The sequence below is a fragment of the Cololabis saira genome, chromosome 16 (assembly GCF_033807715.1).
Source record: "Cololabis saira isolate AMF1-May2022 chromosome 16, fColSai1.1, whole genome shotgun sequence".
Lineage (NCBI taxonomy): Eukaryota > Metazoa > Chordata > Actinopteri > Beloniformes > Belonidae > Cololabis > Cololabis saira.
The window spans coordinates 43554804-43567832 of NC_084602.1; the positions used below are offsets into that span (position 1 = coordinate 43554804).

At 51.2% G+C, this 13029-nt stretch overlaps 1 protein-coding gene across 1 annotated transcript; it reads right to left on the minus strand.

Annotated features, from left to right (window-relative positions):
* Positions 1–600: 600 nt before the first annotated feature.
* Positions 601–12251, minus strand: LOC133462229 (putative uncharacterized protein ENSP00000383309). Its single transcript, XM_061743356.1, has 3 exons — positions 10718–12251; positions 749–859; positions 601–632 (listed from the first exon to the last, which is right to left on the minus strand). Exons 1-3 carry the CDS (start codon positions 12249–12251, stop codon positions 601–603), a joined length of 1677 nt encoding a protein of 558 aa, XP_061599340.1.
* Positions 12252–13029: the final 778 nt, after the last annotated feature.

Consider the following 13029-nt stretch of genomic DNA (forward strand, 5'->3'; position numbering starts at 1 on the left):
CGATAACCCATAGATGATACCCCTGTAGATGGAGCTGGAGGAAACTTCTGCTGATGGTTCCTGGTGCTGAAGGTGGATCTAGTCCAATGGAGCTTTTTCCTCTTGTCTGTCACTGTAAAACACCCTGAGTAGCCGAACTGCTTCTGAACACATGGAGGCAGCATCTGCCAGCTGGTTCTGGTTCCTCTCTCATGAGCTACCACTCACACGGGGTATTACTACATAGAGTAGCTTTAAATAAACAACGGCATGGTGAAAAAGTTCCAGGTTATTCATCTAGGGTTGATCCCCTACGATCAGATTTTATTAGATCTTATAAATAAAAGGGTTAAAAGAGTACTAACTTGTGAACACTATCACATAAGGGTCAGACGTGTCACCTCCATGTAAATGATCTACGATGCAGACGAGACAATCAGGCTCTTGAGCCGTGGAAGTCAAAGCCCACCCAACACCGATCATCCATCCAGTGATTTAGTCACGGCCATTGTGGCGGGAGCTGTCACCGGCAGAGAAACAGTGTGACCATGCTGATTAGGCCAACCTTCAGGGCCAAGCGTGGAAATATGCTGTCAGGTCGTTACAAAAATACATAAGCTCTCACTTCCAATTAGTCAGCCGGCAGCCGGAGCCTGGACAGGCGAGCGAACGCCAACACACTCGCACGGGTTTTTGTGGGGAGACTCGTCCCCCCCTTTCGCCTGTCACCCGTCTCTAAACACCGACGCTGCCCTCCGTCTCAACTCACCTGCACAACACTCTCCAGTGTTTACACGGAGGCTCGGGCTGCACCGGGGTTTGGTTGGAGCACCGCCTTCGCCTTCGCCCTCGCCTTCGCCGGCCGACACCGTCGCCGAAGCTGAAAACACAATCACATCCAAACGCCGGGGCTTTGAACTTCTGAGGGCCGCGGGAACCAAGCCGGGGTGATGAATGGCCGGCTTGTTTTGATCGGCCGTCTCTCCGACAGCGGCAGCTGTTTCCACTGAGCTCGCTGACAAATTAACGCAGCGTTTAGCGGCTAAAGAGCTGGACGGGGACCAGAACGGCTGAAGGGGGCTGATTACATTTACAAGAACACTTTTCACACCAAATTTATGAGCCCATCCGTTTAGTGATTACAGCGAAGGGGCTCTTCAGAAGAAGCCATCAAAGACCACAGGAGTCAAACTGAAAAGGCAACTTTGATGTTTTTCTCGGCAGTTCTGCTGCAAACCGTTCAGATCTGATTCCTCCGAACGTCTCTGACTCGGTTTTTTTACTGAAACTAAGCAGCTCCTGCTGCTGGAAACGATGACATCTTAGACTCAAGGTCTGACAAACCCTCACAAGACTCTGGCTGTTTTTATGTCCAGCTTGGTTTTTGTTTAGTTTTGTTCAGTTTGGATGTTTGAAACCACAGCTTTTATACAAGTTTAGGCTCAAAAGTATTTATGAGAGTTAGTTTAGTTTTTGATGAGGTTTATGCACAACATTTTTCCCCTTTATGCTTCGACCTGTTTCAATTAAACTCTAAACTGGTGAATTAGGCGTTTAGAAGTATGAACTGTTTGGTTACAGTTACTAAAATCCTGCTTATGCTCAAAGATTGTTTAGGTTCAACAGTTCGATTTGAGATCAGAAACTAAAATCTTTTAGTTCCATTTCTACTATAAATCGAGGATATTTGGTTAACATTCAAACCTTGGAGAAGTGTGACAAGACGCTCCTCCACCTGGTCCTTTAACTCTAGACGCTCCTCCACCTGGTCCTTTAACTCTAGACGCTCCTCCACCTGGTCCTTTAACTCCAGACGCTCCTCCACCTGGTCCTTTAACTCTAGATGTTCCTCCACCTGGTCCTTTAACTCTAGACGCTCCTCCACCTGGTCCTTTAACTCCAGACGCTCCTCCACCTCGTCCTTTAACTCTAGACGCTCCTCCACCTGGTCCTTTAACTCCAGACGCTCCTCCACCTGGTCCTTTAACTCTAGACGCTCCTCCACCTGGTCCTTTAACTCCAGACGCTCCTCCACCTGGTCCTTTAACTCTAGACGCTCCTCCACCTGGTCCTTTAACTCCAGACGCTCCTCCACCTGGTCCTTTAACTCTAGATGTTCCTCCACCTGGTCCTTTAACTCTAGACGCTCCTCCACCTGGTCCTTTAACTCCAGACGCTCCTCCACCTGGTCCTTTAACTCTAGACGCTCCTCCACCTGGTCCTTTAACTCTAAACGCTCCTCCACCTGGTCCTTTAACTCTAGACGCTCCTCCACCTGGTCCTTTAACTCTAGACGCTCCTCCACCTGGTCCTTTAACTCTAGACGCTCCTCCACCTGGTCCTTTAACTGTAGACGCTCCTCCACCTGGTCATTTAACTCCAGACGCTCCTCCACCTGGTCCTTTAACTCCAGACGCTCCTCCACCTGGTCCTTTAACTCTAGACGCTCCTCCACCTGGTCCTTTAACTCTAGACGCTCCTCCACCTGGTCCTTTAACTCTAGACGTTCCTCCACCTGGTAATTTAACTCTAGACGCTCCTCCACCTGGTCCTTTAACTCTAGACGCTCCTCCACCTGGTCCTTTAACTCTAGACGTTCCTCCACCTGGTAATTTAACTCTAGACGCTCCTCCACCTGGTCCTTTAACTCCAGACGCTCCTCCACCTGGTCCTTTAACTCTAGACGCTCCTCCACCTGGTCCTTTAACTCCAGACGCTCCTCCACCTGGTCCTTTAACTCTAGACGCTCCTCCACCTGGTCCTTTAACTCTAGACGCTCCTCCACCTGGTCCTTTAACTCTAGACGTTCCTCCACCTGGTAATTTAACTCTAGACGCTCCTCCACCTGGTCCTTTAACTCCAGACGCTCCTCCACCTGGTCCTTTAACTCCAGACGCTCCTCCACCTGGTCCTTTAACTCTAGACGCTCCTCCACCTGGTCCTTTAACTCTAGACGCTCCTCCACCTGGTCCTTTAACTCTAGACGCTCCTCCACCTGGTCCTTTAACTCCAGACGCTCCTCCACCTGGTCCTTTAACTCTAGACGCTCCTCCACCTGGTCCTTTAACTCTAGACGCTCCTCCACCTGGTCCTTTAACTCCAGACGCTCCTCCACCTGGTCCTTTAACTCTAGACGCTCCTCCACCTGGTCCTTTAACTCCAGACGCTCCTCCACCTGGTCCTTTAACTCTAGACGCTCCTCCACCTGGTCCTTTAACTCCAGACGCTCCTCCACCTGGTCCTTTAACTCTAGACGCTCCTCCACCTGGTCCTTAAACTCTAGACGCTCCTCCACCTGGTCCTTTAACTCCAGACGCTCCTCCACCTGGTCCTTTAACTCTAGACGCTCCTCCACCTGGTCCTTTAACTCTAGACGCTCCTCCACCTGGTCCTTTAACTCCAGACGCTCCTCCACCTGGTCCTTTAACTCTAGACGTTCCTCCTCCACCTGGTCCTTTAACTCTAGACGCTCCTCCACCTGGTCCTTTAACTCTAGACGTTCCTCCTCCACCTGGTCCTTTAACTCTAGACGCTCCTCCACCTGGTCCTTTAACTCTAGACGCTCCTCCACCTGGTCCTTTAACTCTAGACGCTCCTCCACCTGGTCCTTTAACTGTAGACGTTCCTCCACCTGGTCCTTTAACTCTAGACACTCCTCCACCTGATCCTTTAACTCCAGACGCTCCTCCACCTGGTCCTTTAACTCTAGACGCTCCTCCAACTGGTCCTTTAACTCTAGATGCTCCTCCACCTGGTCCTTTAACTCTAGACGCTCCTCCACCTGGTCCTTTAACTCTAGACGCTCCTCCACCTGGTCCTTTAACTCTAGATGCTCCTCCACCTGGTCCTTTAACTCTAGACGCTCCTCCACCTGGTCCTTTAACTCTAGACGCTCCTCCACCTGGTCCTTTAACTCCAGACGCTCCTCCACCTGGTCCTTTAACTCTAGACGCTCCTCCACCTGGTCCTTTAACTCTAGACGCTCCTCCACCTGGTCCTTTAACTCTAGACGCTCCTCCACCTGGTCCTTTAACTCCAGACGCTCCTCCACCTGGTCCTTTAACTCTAGACGCTCCTCCACCTGGTCCTTTAACTCCAGACGCTCCTCCACCTGGTCCTTTAACTCTAGACACTCCTCCACCTGGTCCTTTAACTCTAGACACTCCTCCACCTGGTCCTTTAACTCTAGACACTCCTCCACCTGGTCCTTTAACTCCAGACGCTCCTCCACCTGGTCCTTTAACTCTAGACGCTCCTCCACCTGGTCCTTTAACTCTAGACGCTCCTCCACCTGGTCCTTTAACTCTAGACGCTCCTCCACCTGGTCCTTTAATTCTAGACGCTCCTCCACCTGGTCCTTTAACTCTAGACGCTCCTCCACCTGGTCCTTTAACTCTAAACGCTCCTCCACCTGGTCCTTTAACTCTAGACGCTCCTCCACCTGGTCCTTTAACTCTAGACGCTCCTCCACCTGGTCCTTTAACTCTAGACGCTCCTCCACCTGGTCCTTTAACTCCAAACGCTCCTCCACCTGGTCCTTTAACTCTAGACGCTCCTCCACCTGGTCCTTTAACTCTAAACGCTCCTCCACCTGGTCCTTTAACTCTACACGCTCCTCCACCTGGTCCTTTAACTCTAGACGTTCCTCCACCTGGTCCTTTAACTCCAGACGCTCCTCCACCTGGTCCTTTAACTCTAGACGCTCCTCCACCTGGTCCTTTAACTCTAGACGCTCCTCCACCTGGTTCTTTAACTCTAGACGCTCCTCCACCTGGTCCTTTAACTCTAGACGCTCCTCCACCTGGTCCTTTAACTCCAGACGCTCCTCCACCTGGTCCTTTAACTCTAGACGCTCCTCCACCTGGTTCTTTAACTCTAGACGCTCCTCCACCTGGTCCTTTAACTCTAGACGCTCCTCCACCTGGTCCTTTAACTCTAGACGCTCCTCCACCTGGTCCTTTAACTCTAGACGCTCCTCCACCTGGTCCTTTAACTCTAGACGCTCCTCCACCTGGTCCTTTAACTCTAGACGCTCCTCCACTTGGTCCTTTAACTCTAGACGCTCCTCCACCTGGTCCTTTAACTCTAGACGCTCCTCCACTTGGTCCTTTAACTCCAGACGCTCCTCCACCTGGTCCTTTAACTCTAGACGCTCCTCCACCTGGTCCTTTAACTCTAGACGCTCCTCCACCTGGTCCTTTAACTCTAGACGCTCCTCCACCTGGTCCTTTAACTCCAGACGCTCCTCCACCTGGTCCTTTAACTCTAGACGCTCCTCCACCTGGTCCTTTAACTCTAGACGCTCCTCCACCTGGTCCTTTAACTCCAGACGCTCCTCCACCTGGTCCTTTAACTCCAGACGCTCCTCCACCTGGTCCTTTAACTCCAGACGCTCCTCCACCTGGTCCTTTAACTCTAGACGCTCCTCCACCTGGTCCTTTAACTCTAGACGCTCCTCCACCTGGTCCTTTAACTCTAGACGCTCCTCCACCTGGTCCTTTAACTCTAGACGCTCCTCCACCTGGTCCTTTAACTCCAGACGCTCCTCCACCTGGTCCTTTAACTCTAGACGCTCCTCCACCTGGTCCTTTAACTCTAGACGTTCCTCCACCTGGTAATTTAACTCTAGACGCTCCTCCACCTGGTCCTTTAACTCCAGACGCTCCTCCACCTGGTCCTTTAACTCTAGACGCTCCTCCACCTGGTCCTTTAACTCCAGACGCTCCTCCACCTGGTCCTTTAACTCTAGACGCTCCTCCACCTGGTCCTTTAACTCTAGACGCTCCTCCACCTGGTCCTTTAACTCCAGACGCTCCTCCACCTGGTCCTTTAACTCTAGACGCTCCTCCACCTGGTCCTTTAACTCTAGACGCTCCTCCACCTGGTCCTTTAACTCCAGACGCTCCTCCACCTGGTCCTTTAACTCTAGACGCTCCTCCACCTGGTCCTTTAACTCTAGACGCTCCTCCACCTGGTCCTTTAACTCCAGACGCTCCTCCACCTGGTCCTTTAACTCTAGACGTTCCTCCTCCACCTGGTCCTTTAACTCTAGACGCTCCTCCACCTGGTCCTTTAACTCTAGACGTTCCTCCTCCACCTGGTCCTTTAACTCTAGACGCTCCTCCACCTGGTCCTTTAACTCTAGACGCTCCTCCACCTGGTCCTTTAACTCTAGACGCTCCTCCACCTGGTCCTTTAACTCTAGACGCTCCTCCACCTGGTCCTTTAACTCTAGACACTCCTCCACCTGGTCCTTTAACTCTAGACGCTCCTCCACCTGGTCCTTTAACTCTAGACGCTCCTCCACCTGGTCCTTTAACTCTAGACGCTCCTCCACCTGGTCCTTTAACTCTAGACGCTCCTCCACCTGGTCCTTTAACTCTAGACACTCCTCCACCTGGTCCTTTAACTCTAGACGCTCCTCCACCTGGTCCTTTAACTCCAGACGCTCCTCCACCTGGTCCTTTAACTCTAGACACTCCTCCACCTGGTCCTTTAACTCTAGACACTCCTCCACCTGGTCCTTTAACTCTAGACACTCCTCCACCTGGTCCTTTAACTCCAGACGCTCCTCCACCTGGTCCTTTAACTCTAGACGCTCCTCCACCTGGTCCTTTAACTCTAGACGCTCCTCCACCTGGTCCTTTAACTCCAAACGCTCCTCCACCTGGTCCTTTAACTCTAGACGCTCCTCCACCTGGTCCTTTAACTCTAAACGCTCCTCCACCTGGTCCTTTAACTCTAGACGCTCCTCCACCTGGTCCTTTAACTCTAGACGTTCCTCCACTTGGTCCTTTAACTCCAGACGCTCCTCCACCTGGTCCTTTAACTCTAGACGCTCCTCCACCTGGTCCTTTAACTCTAGACGCTCCTCCACCTGGTCCTTTAACTCTAGACGCTCCTCCACCTGGTCCTTTAACTCCAGACGCTCCTCCACCTGGTCCTTTAACTCTAGACGCTCCTCCACCTGGTCCTTTAACTCTAGACGCTCCTCCACCTGGTCCTTTAACTCCAGACGCTCCTCCACCTGGTCCTTTAACTCCAGACGCTCCTCCACCTGGTCCTTTAACTCCAGACGCTCCTCCACCTGGTCCTTTAACTCTAGACGCTCCTCCACCTGGTCCTTTAACTCTAGACGCTCCTCCACCTGGTCCTTTAACTCCAGACGCTCCTCCACCTGGTCCTTTAACTCTAGACGCTCCTCCACCTGGTCCTTTAACTCTAGACGCTCCTCCACCTGGTCCTTTAACTCTAGACGCTCCTCCACCTGGTCCTTTAACTGCAGACGCTCCTCCACCTGGTCCTTTAACTCCAGACGCTCCTCCACCTGGTCCTTTAACTCTAGACGCTCCTCCACCTGGTCCTTTAACTCTAGACGCTCCTCCACCTGGTACTTTAACTCTAGACGCTCCTCCACCTGGTCCTTTAACTCCAGACGCTCCTCCACCTGGTCCTTTAACTCCAGACGCTCCTCCACCTGGTCCTTTAACTCTAGACGCTCCTCCACCTGGTCCTTTAACTCTAGACGCTCCTCCACCTGGTCCTTTAACTCTAGACGCTCCTCCACCTGGTCCTTTAACTCTAGACGCTCCTCCACCTGGTCCTTTAACTCTAGACGCTCCTCCACCTGGTCCTTTAACTCCAGACGCTCCTCCACCTGGTCCTTTAACTCTAGACGTTCCTCCTCCACATGGTCCTTTAACTCTAGACGCTCCTCCACCTGGTCCTTTAACTCTAGACGCTCCTCCACCTGGTCCTTTAACTCCAGACGCTCCTCCACCTGGTCCTTTAACTCTAGACGCTCCTCCACCTGGTCCTTTAACTCTAGACGCTCCTCCACCTGGTCCTTTAACTGCAGACGCTCCTCCACCTGGTCCTTTAACTCTAGACGCTCCTCCACCTGGTCCTTTAACTCTAGACGCTCCTCCACCTGGTCCTTTAACTCCAAACGCTCCTCCACCTGGTCCTTTAACTCTAGACGCTCCTCCACCTGGTCCTTTAACTCTAGACGCTCCTCCACCTGGTCCTTTAACTCTAGACACTCCTCCACCTGGTCCTTTAACTCTAGACGCTCCTCCACCTGGTCCTTTAACTCTAGACGCTCCTCCACCTGGTCCTTTAACTCTAGACGCTCCTCCACCTGGTCCTTTAACTCTAGACGCTCCTCCACCTGGTCCTTTAACTCTAGACGCTCCTCCACCTGGTCCTTTAACTCTAGACGCTCCTCCACCTGGTCCTTTAACTCCATCGCTCCTCCACCTGGTCCCAGCCTCATACCACCGGGTTCAGCCAGAATTAGCTACATGGGCTAACCCTCCTCCACCCGCAGGCTTTAACGTTAGCTCAACTTGAACTTGAACGGAGGAGTTTAGATTTGAGTGCCTTCTCCGGGTTCAGGGGTCAGAGTTCAAGTATCTCGGGGTCGAGCTCATGAGTGAGGGAAGAATGGAGTGGCCTGAACCGCAACGTGTATCCAGGCATTGGTTTGGTTTATTGGCCATTTCAAAATTTCATGAAATTTTCTAGTTATTATTATTATTATGTGTGATCTCAGCATGATGACTGATTCACTTTGGAGACACCTGGTGGTCAGTGGAGGGACTGCACCTCTGGGTGGGGAGTTGTCTCTCGGTCACGAAGCAGAAGCTGCAGGACAGATGAATGCTGACAGATGAACCTCCCTGAGAACATCCTGGCCGATCGACCACATGACGGCATCAAACCCCCGACTGAAACCAGCTCCGGTCACTTCACATATCTCCAAGAAACTGGTGGTTTTAGTTTTGTCAAAGTGAAGTGAAAACTGCACATTAAAATGTAAGAGTCAGCTCCTGGACCGACACTAGATGGAGCAGGAGGAATAATTCAGGGGTTTGTTCACTCGGAGGACAAATCCTGACTAATCCAGAACTTGGACTTAACTTGTTGAAGTTGGCTGGAGTTTTGACGTGGAAGCTCGAAGCCAAGAGACCCGAACAGCGACGTCCAAGTCGACGACGAGCCTGCAGGACCTGGCCGGAGACGAGGAATCCAGTCAGGCCAGAACCAGAACCAGAACCAGAACCTCGGCCCGGTCTTATCAGAACCTCGGCCCGGTCTTATCAGAACCCCAACGGAAAGGGATGACGTGAACTTTATTGCCTTTGAACTTGAACAGAACTCTTCATAGCACTTTATTGCCATAACTTGTTGCACTACTGTTGATTTTACCTGCTTTTAGTTGCACCGTGGATGAGAGGGAAACGAGATTTCATTCCTCTGACACATATTTGGTGTGACAAATAAAGAAACCTTGAACCTTGAACCTTGAAATGAGAGGATTCTGGTCCGGATCTGCAGGGGAAAAGAGGGAAGGTTTTCTGCCCATCAGGAGGGGTTTTCCTCCTCGTCAGAAACTCTCATTACCATCTCAAACTCATTAAAGTACAGCTCTACTAGCTAACGCCAGATTAAAGTACAATTTTACTAGCCAAGGCTGGATTAAAGTACTACTTTACTTTTTAACGCTAGATTAAAGTACAGCTGTACTAGCTAACGACAGATTAAAGTACTACTTTACTCTCTAACACTAGATTAAAGTACAATTTTACTAGCTAATGCTAGATTAAAGTATTACTTTACTACCTAAAGCCAGATTAAAGTACAATTTTAATATTTATAGCCAGATTAAAGTACTACTTTACTACCTAACACCAGATTAAAGTACAATTTTACTACCTAACACTAGATTAAAGTACTACTTTACTCTCTAACACTAGATTAAAGTACTACTTTACTCTCTAACACCAGATTAAAGTACTACTTTACTCTCTAACACCAGATTAAAGTACAGCTCTACTAGCTAACACCAGATTAAAGTACTACTTTACTCTCTAACACTAGATTAAAGGTTTTCTGTCCATCAGAAGGAGTTTTTCCTCCCCGTCAGAAACACATGATCTCTAACTTTACTCCACATCATCATCGTTAGCGTCTCCATCCGTCATGTCGTTGCGTGTGAAGGAACGGCGTTTGTCAGATAACGAGGCGGGGGGGAAACTGGTTTCCACTCGTGATCCATCTTTTCTGCGTCCTCTGCGGAGCGCCGCTCCATTGTTGATAAAAGCACATAATTTAGATTTATCCTCCGGGTAAATACAGGCCGCTTTGTCTGAGCTCTTTGGACGAACGTGCAGCTTTCAAATCAGCCCGTCATTAATCCACACATTGTTTTATTTAGCGCTGGCTCTCAGCGGCTGGGGGGGTTGGGGGGGGGGTTGGGGGGTCTGGGGGGTCTGGGGTCAGAAACAGGAGGCCTACTGTGATCCTGCTGGGGGAGGAGCTGTTCCAGGGTGATGTCGGTGACAGAGGTCAGCTAGCTAGCTAGCACCCCCACATTAGGGGGGGGTCCAGGTTCTGTTTGAGGCTCCTGTTCAGTAAAACTCCAGTCGTCTGATCTGCGCTGATGAATTCAACAGTTACACTTTAAAGGTCCCGTATTATGCAAGTGACCTGACAGTTAGCCAGTTACCCCCCCATCCCCCAGATTAAAGTACTACTTTACTACCTAACGCCATATTAAAATCCAACTGCATGTCCCAACTCTAGACTAAAGTACAACTTTACTACCTAACACTAGATTAAAGTACAACTATACTACTTAATGCCAGAATAAAGTACAACTGTACTAATAACGCTAGGCCGGTAACCGTGGGGGACGTGAAGGTCGGTAACCGTGAGAGAGGTGAAGGTCGGTAACCGTGAGAGAGGTGAAGGTCGGTAACCGTGAGAGACGTGGAGGTCGGTAACCGTGAGAGACGTGGAGGTCGGTAACCGTGAGAGACGTGGAGGTCGGTAACCGTGAGAGAGGTGAAGGTCGGTAACCGTGAGAGAGGTGGAGGTCGGTAACCGTGAGAGAGGTGGAGGTCGGTAACCGTGAGAGACGTGGAGGTCGGTAACCGTGAGAGACGTGGAGGTCGGTAACCGTGAGAGAGGTGAAGGTCGGTAACCGTGAGAGACGTGGAGGTCGGTAACCGTGAGAGAGGTGAAGGTCGGTAACCGTGAGAGACGTGGAGGTCGGTAACCGTGAGAGAGGTGGAGGTCGGTAACCGTGAGAGAGGTGGAGGTCGGTAACCGTGAGAGAGGTGGAGGTCGGTAACCGTGAGAGAGGTGGAGGTCGGTAACCGTGAGAGAGGTGGAGGTCGGTAACCGTGAGAGAGGTGGAGGTCGGTAACCGTGAGAGACGTGGAGGTCGGTAACCGTGAGAGAGGTGGAGGTCGGTAACCGTGAGAGAGGTGAAGGTCGGTAACCGTGAGAGACGTGGAGGTCGGTAACCGTGAGAGAGGTGGAGGTCGGTAACCGTGAGAGAGGTGGAGTTCGGTAACCGTGGTAACCGGGGGAGACGTGGGAGACGTGAAGGTTGGTAACCGTCGGTAACCATCGGTAACCCTGTGGAACGTGAAGGTCGGTAACCGTGAGAGAGATGAAGGTCCGTAACCGTGAGAGAGGTGGAGGTCGGTAACCATGAGAGAGGTGAAGGTCGGTAACCGTGAGAGACGTGGAGGTCGGTAACCGTGAGAGAGGTGGAGGTCAGTAACCGTGAGAGAGGTGGAGGTCGGTAACCGTGAGAGAGGTGAAGGTCGGTAACCGTGAGAGAGGTGGAGGTCGGTAACCGTGAGAGAGGTGGAGGTCGGTAACCGTGAGAGACGTGGAGGTCGGTAACCGTGAGAGAGGTGGAGGTCAGTAACCGTGAGAGAGGTGGAGGTCGGTAACCATGAGAGAGGTGAAGGTCGGTAACCGTGAGAGACGTGGAGGTCGGTAACCGTGAGAGAGGTGGAGTTCGGTAACCATGAGAGAGGTGAAGGTCGGTAACCGTGAGAGAGGTGGAGGTCGGTAACCGTGAGAGAGGTGGAGGTCGGTAACCGTGAGAGAGGTGGAGGTCGGTAACCGTAAGAGAGGTGAAGGTCGGTAACCGTGAGAGACGTGGAGGTCGGTAACCGTGAGAGAGGTGGAGGTCGGTAACCGTGAGAGAGGTGGAGGTCGGTAACCGTGAGAGACGTGGAGGTCGGTAACCGTGAGAGAGGTGGAGGTCGGTAACCGTGAGAGAGGTGGAGTTCGGTAACCGTGGTAACCGGGGGAGACGTGGGAGACGTGAAGGTTGGTAACCGTCGGTAACCATCGGTAACCCTGTGGAACGTGTAGGTCGGTAACCGTGAGAGAGATGAAGGTCCGTAACCGTTGGTAACCGTTGGTAACCGTTTATAACCGTGGGAGACGTGACGGTCTGTAACCATCGGTAAGTGTTGGTAATGGTTGGTAACTGTCAATAATCGTGAGAGACGTACAGGTCGGTAACCGTCGGTAACCGTGGTAACCGTGGTAACCGTGGTGACCGTGGTAACCGTGGTAACGGGGCTCCTGAGCACCGCTCCAGTGAAGCCCTCCTGCAGTCGTGTGACCCTGTGACCTTGACTTCACTCCGTCCAGACTTCACTCCGGTCCAGATGTGGGCGGGTGTCGGAGCCGCTCGGTGACAGTTCCTGGGGATTTGTCTCGTGTTTAGTTCTGTCATGTTTCACACAGTCACCCAGATCTGTTTTTACGTGGGTAATTACGCAGCTGCGGCGTGTAAACAACGCCAGCCAGGATGGATGTTCCCGCCGACGGTCGGTCCGTCTGTCGTGTGATCGGCTCAGCAACGCGTCGCCCGAGTGACGGATGAGATTCTGCAGACGGATGAGATTCTGCAGACGAATGAGATTCTGCAGCCCAAGCAGTAAAAACCACTGCTGCTTTCTGTCAGAAACGCCGGCTTTGATTTGTCCTAAAACCAATAACCGTTACGACGGAAGATCGTAAAAGCATTTAATACAACCAAATTAGAAAATTAAGATATTTGAAATCATGTAACTAAATAAATATTTCTTGATGGAACGTTGTGTTTCTGTGAATGGAATCAATTTATGGAACAATCTGAACAAAGAAACCAAAGAATCCATTCAAAAGAACAATTAAAGCCAGTATGTTAAGAAATATAATGAAATATGTTAGTTAGGTTTGATTGACAAACCC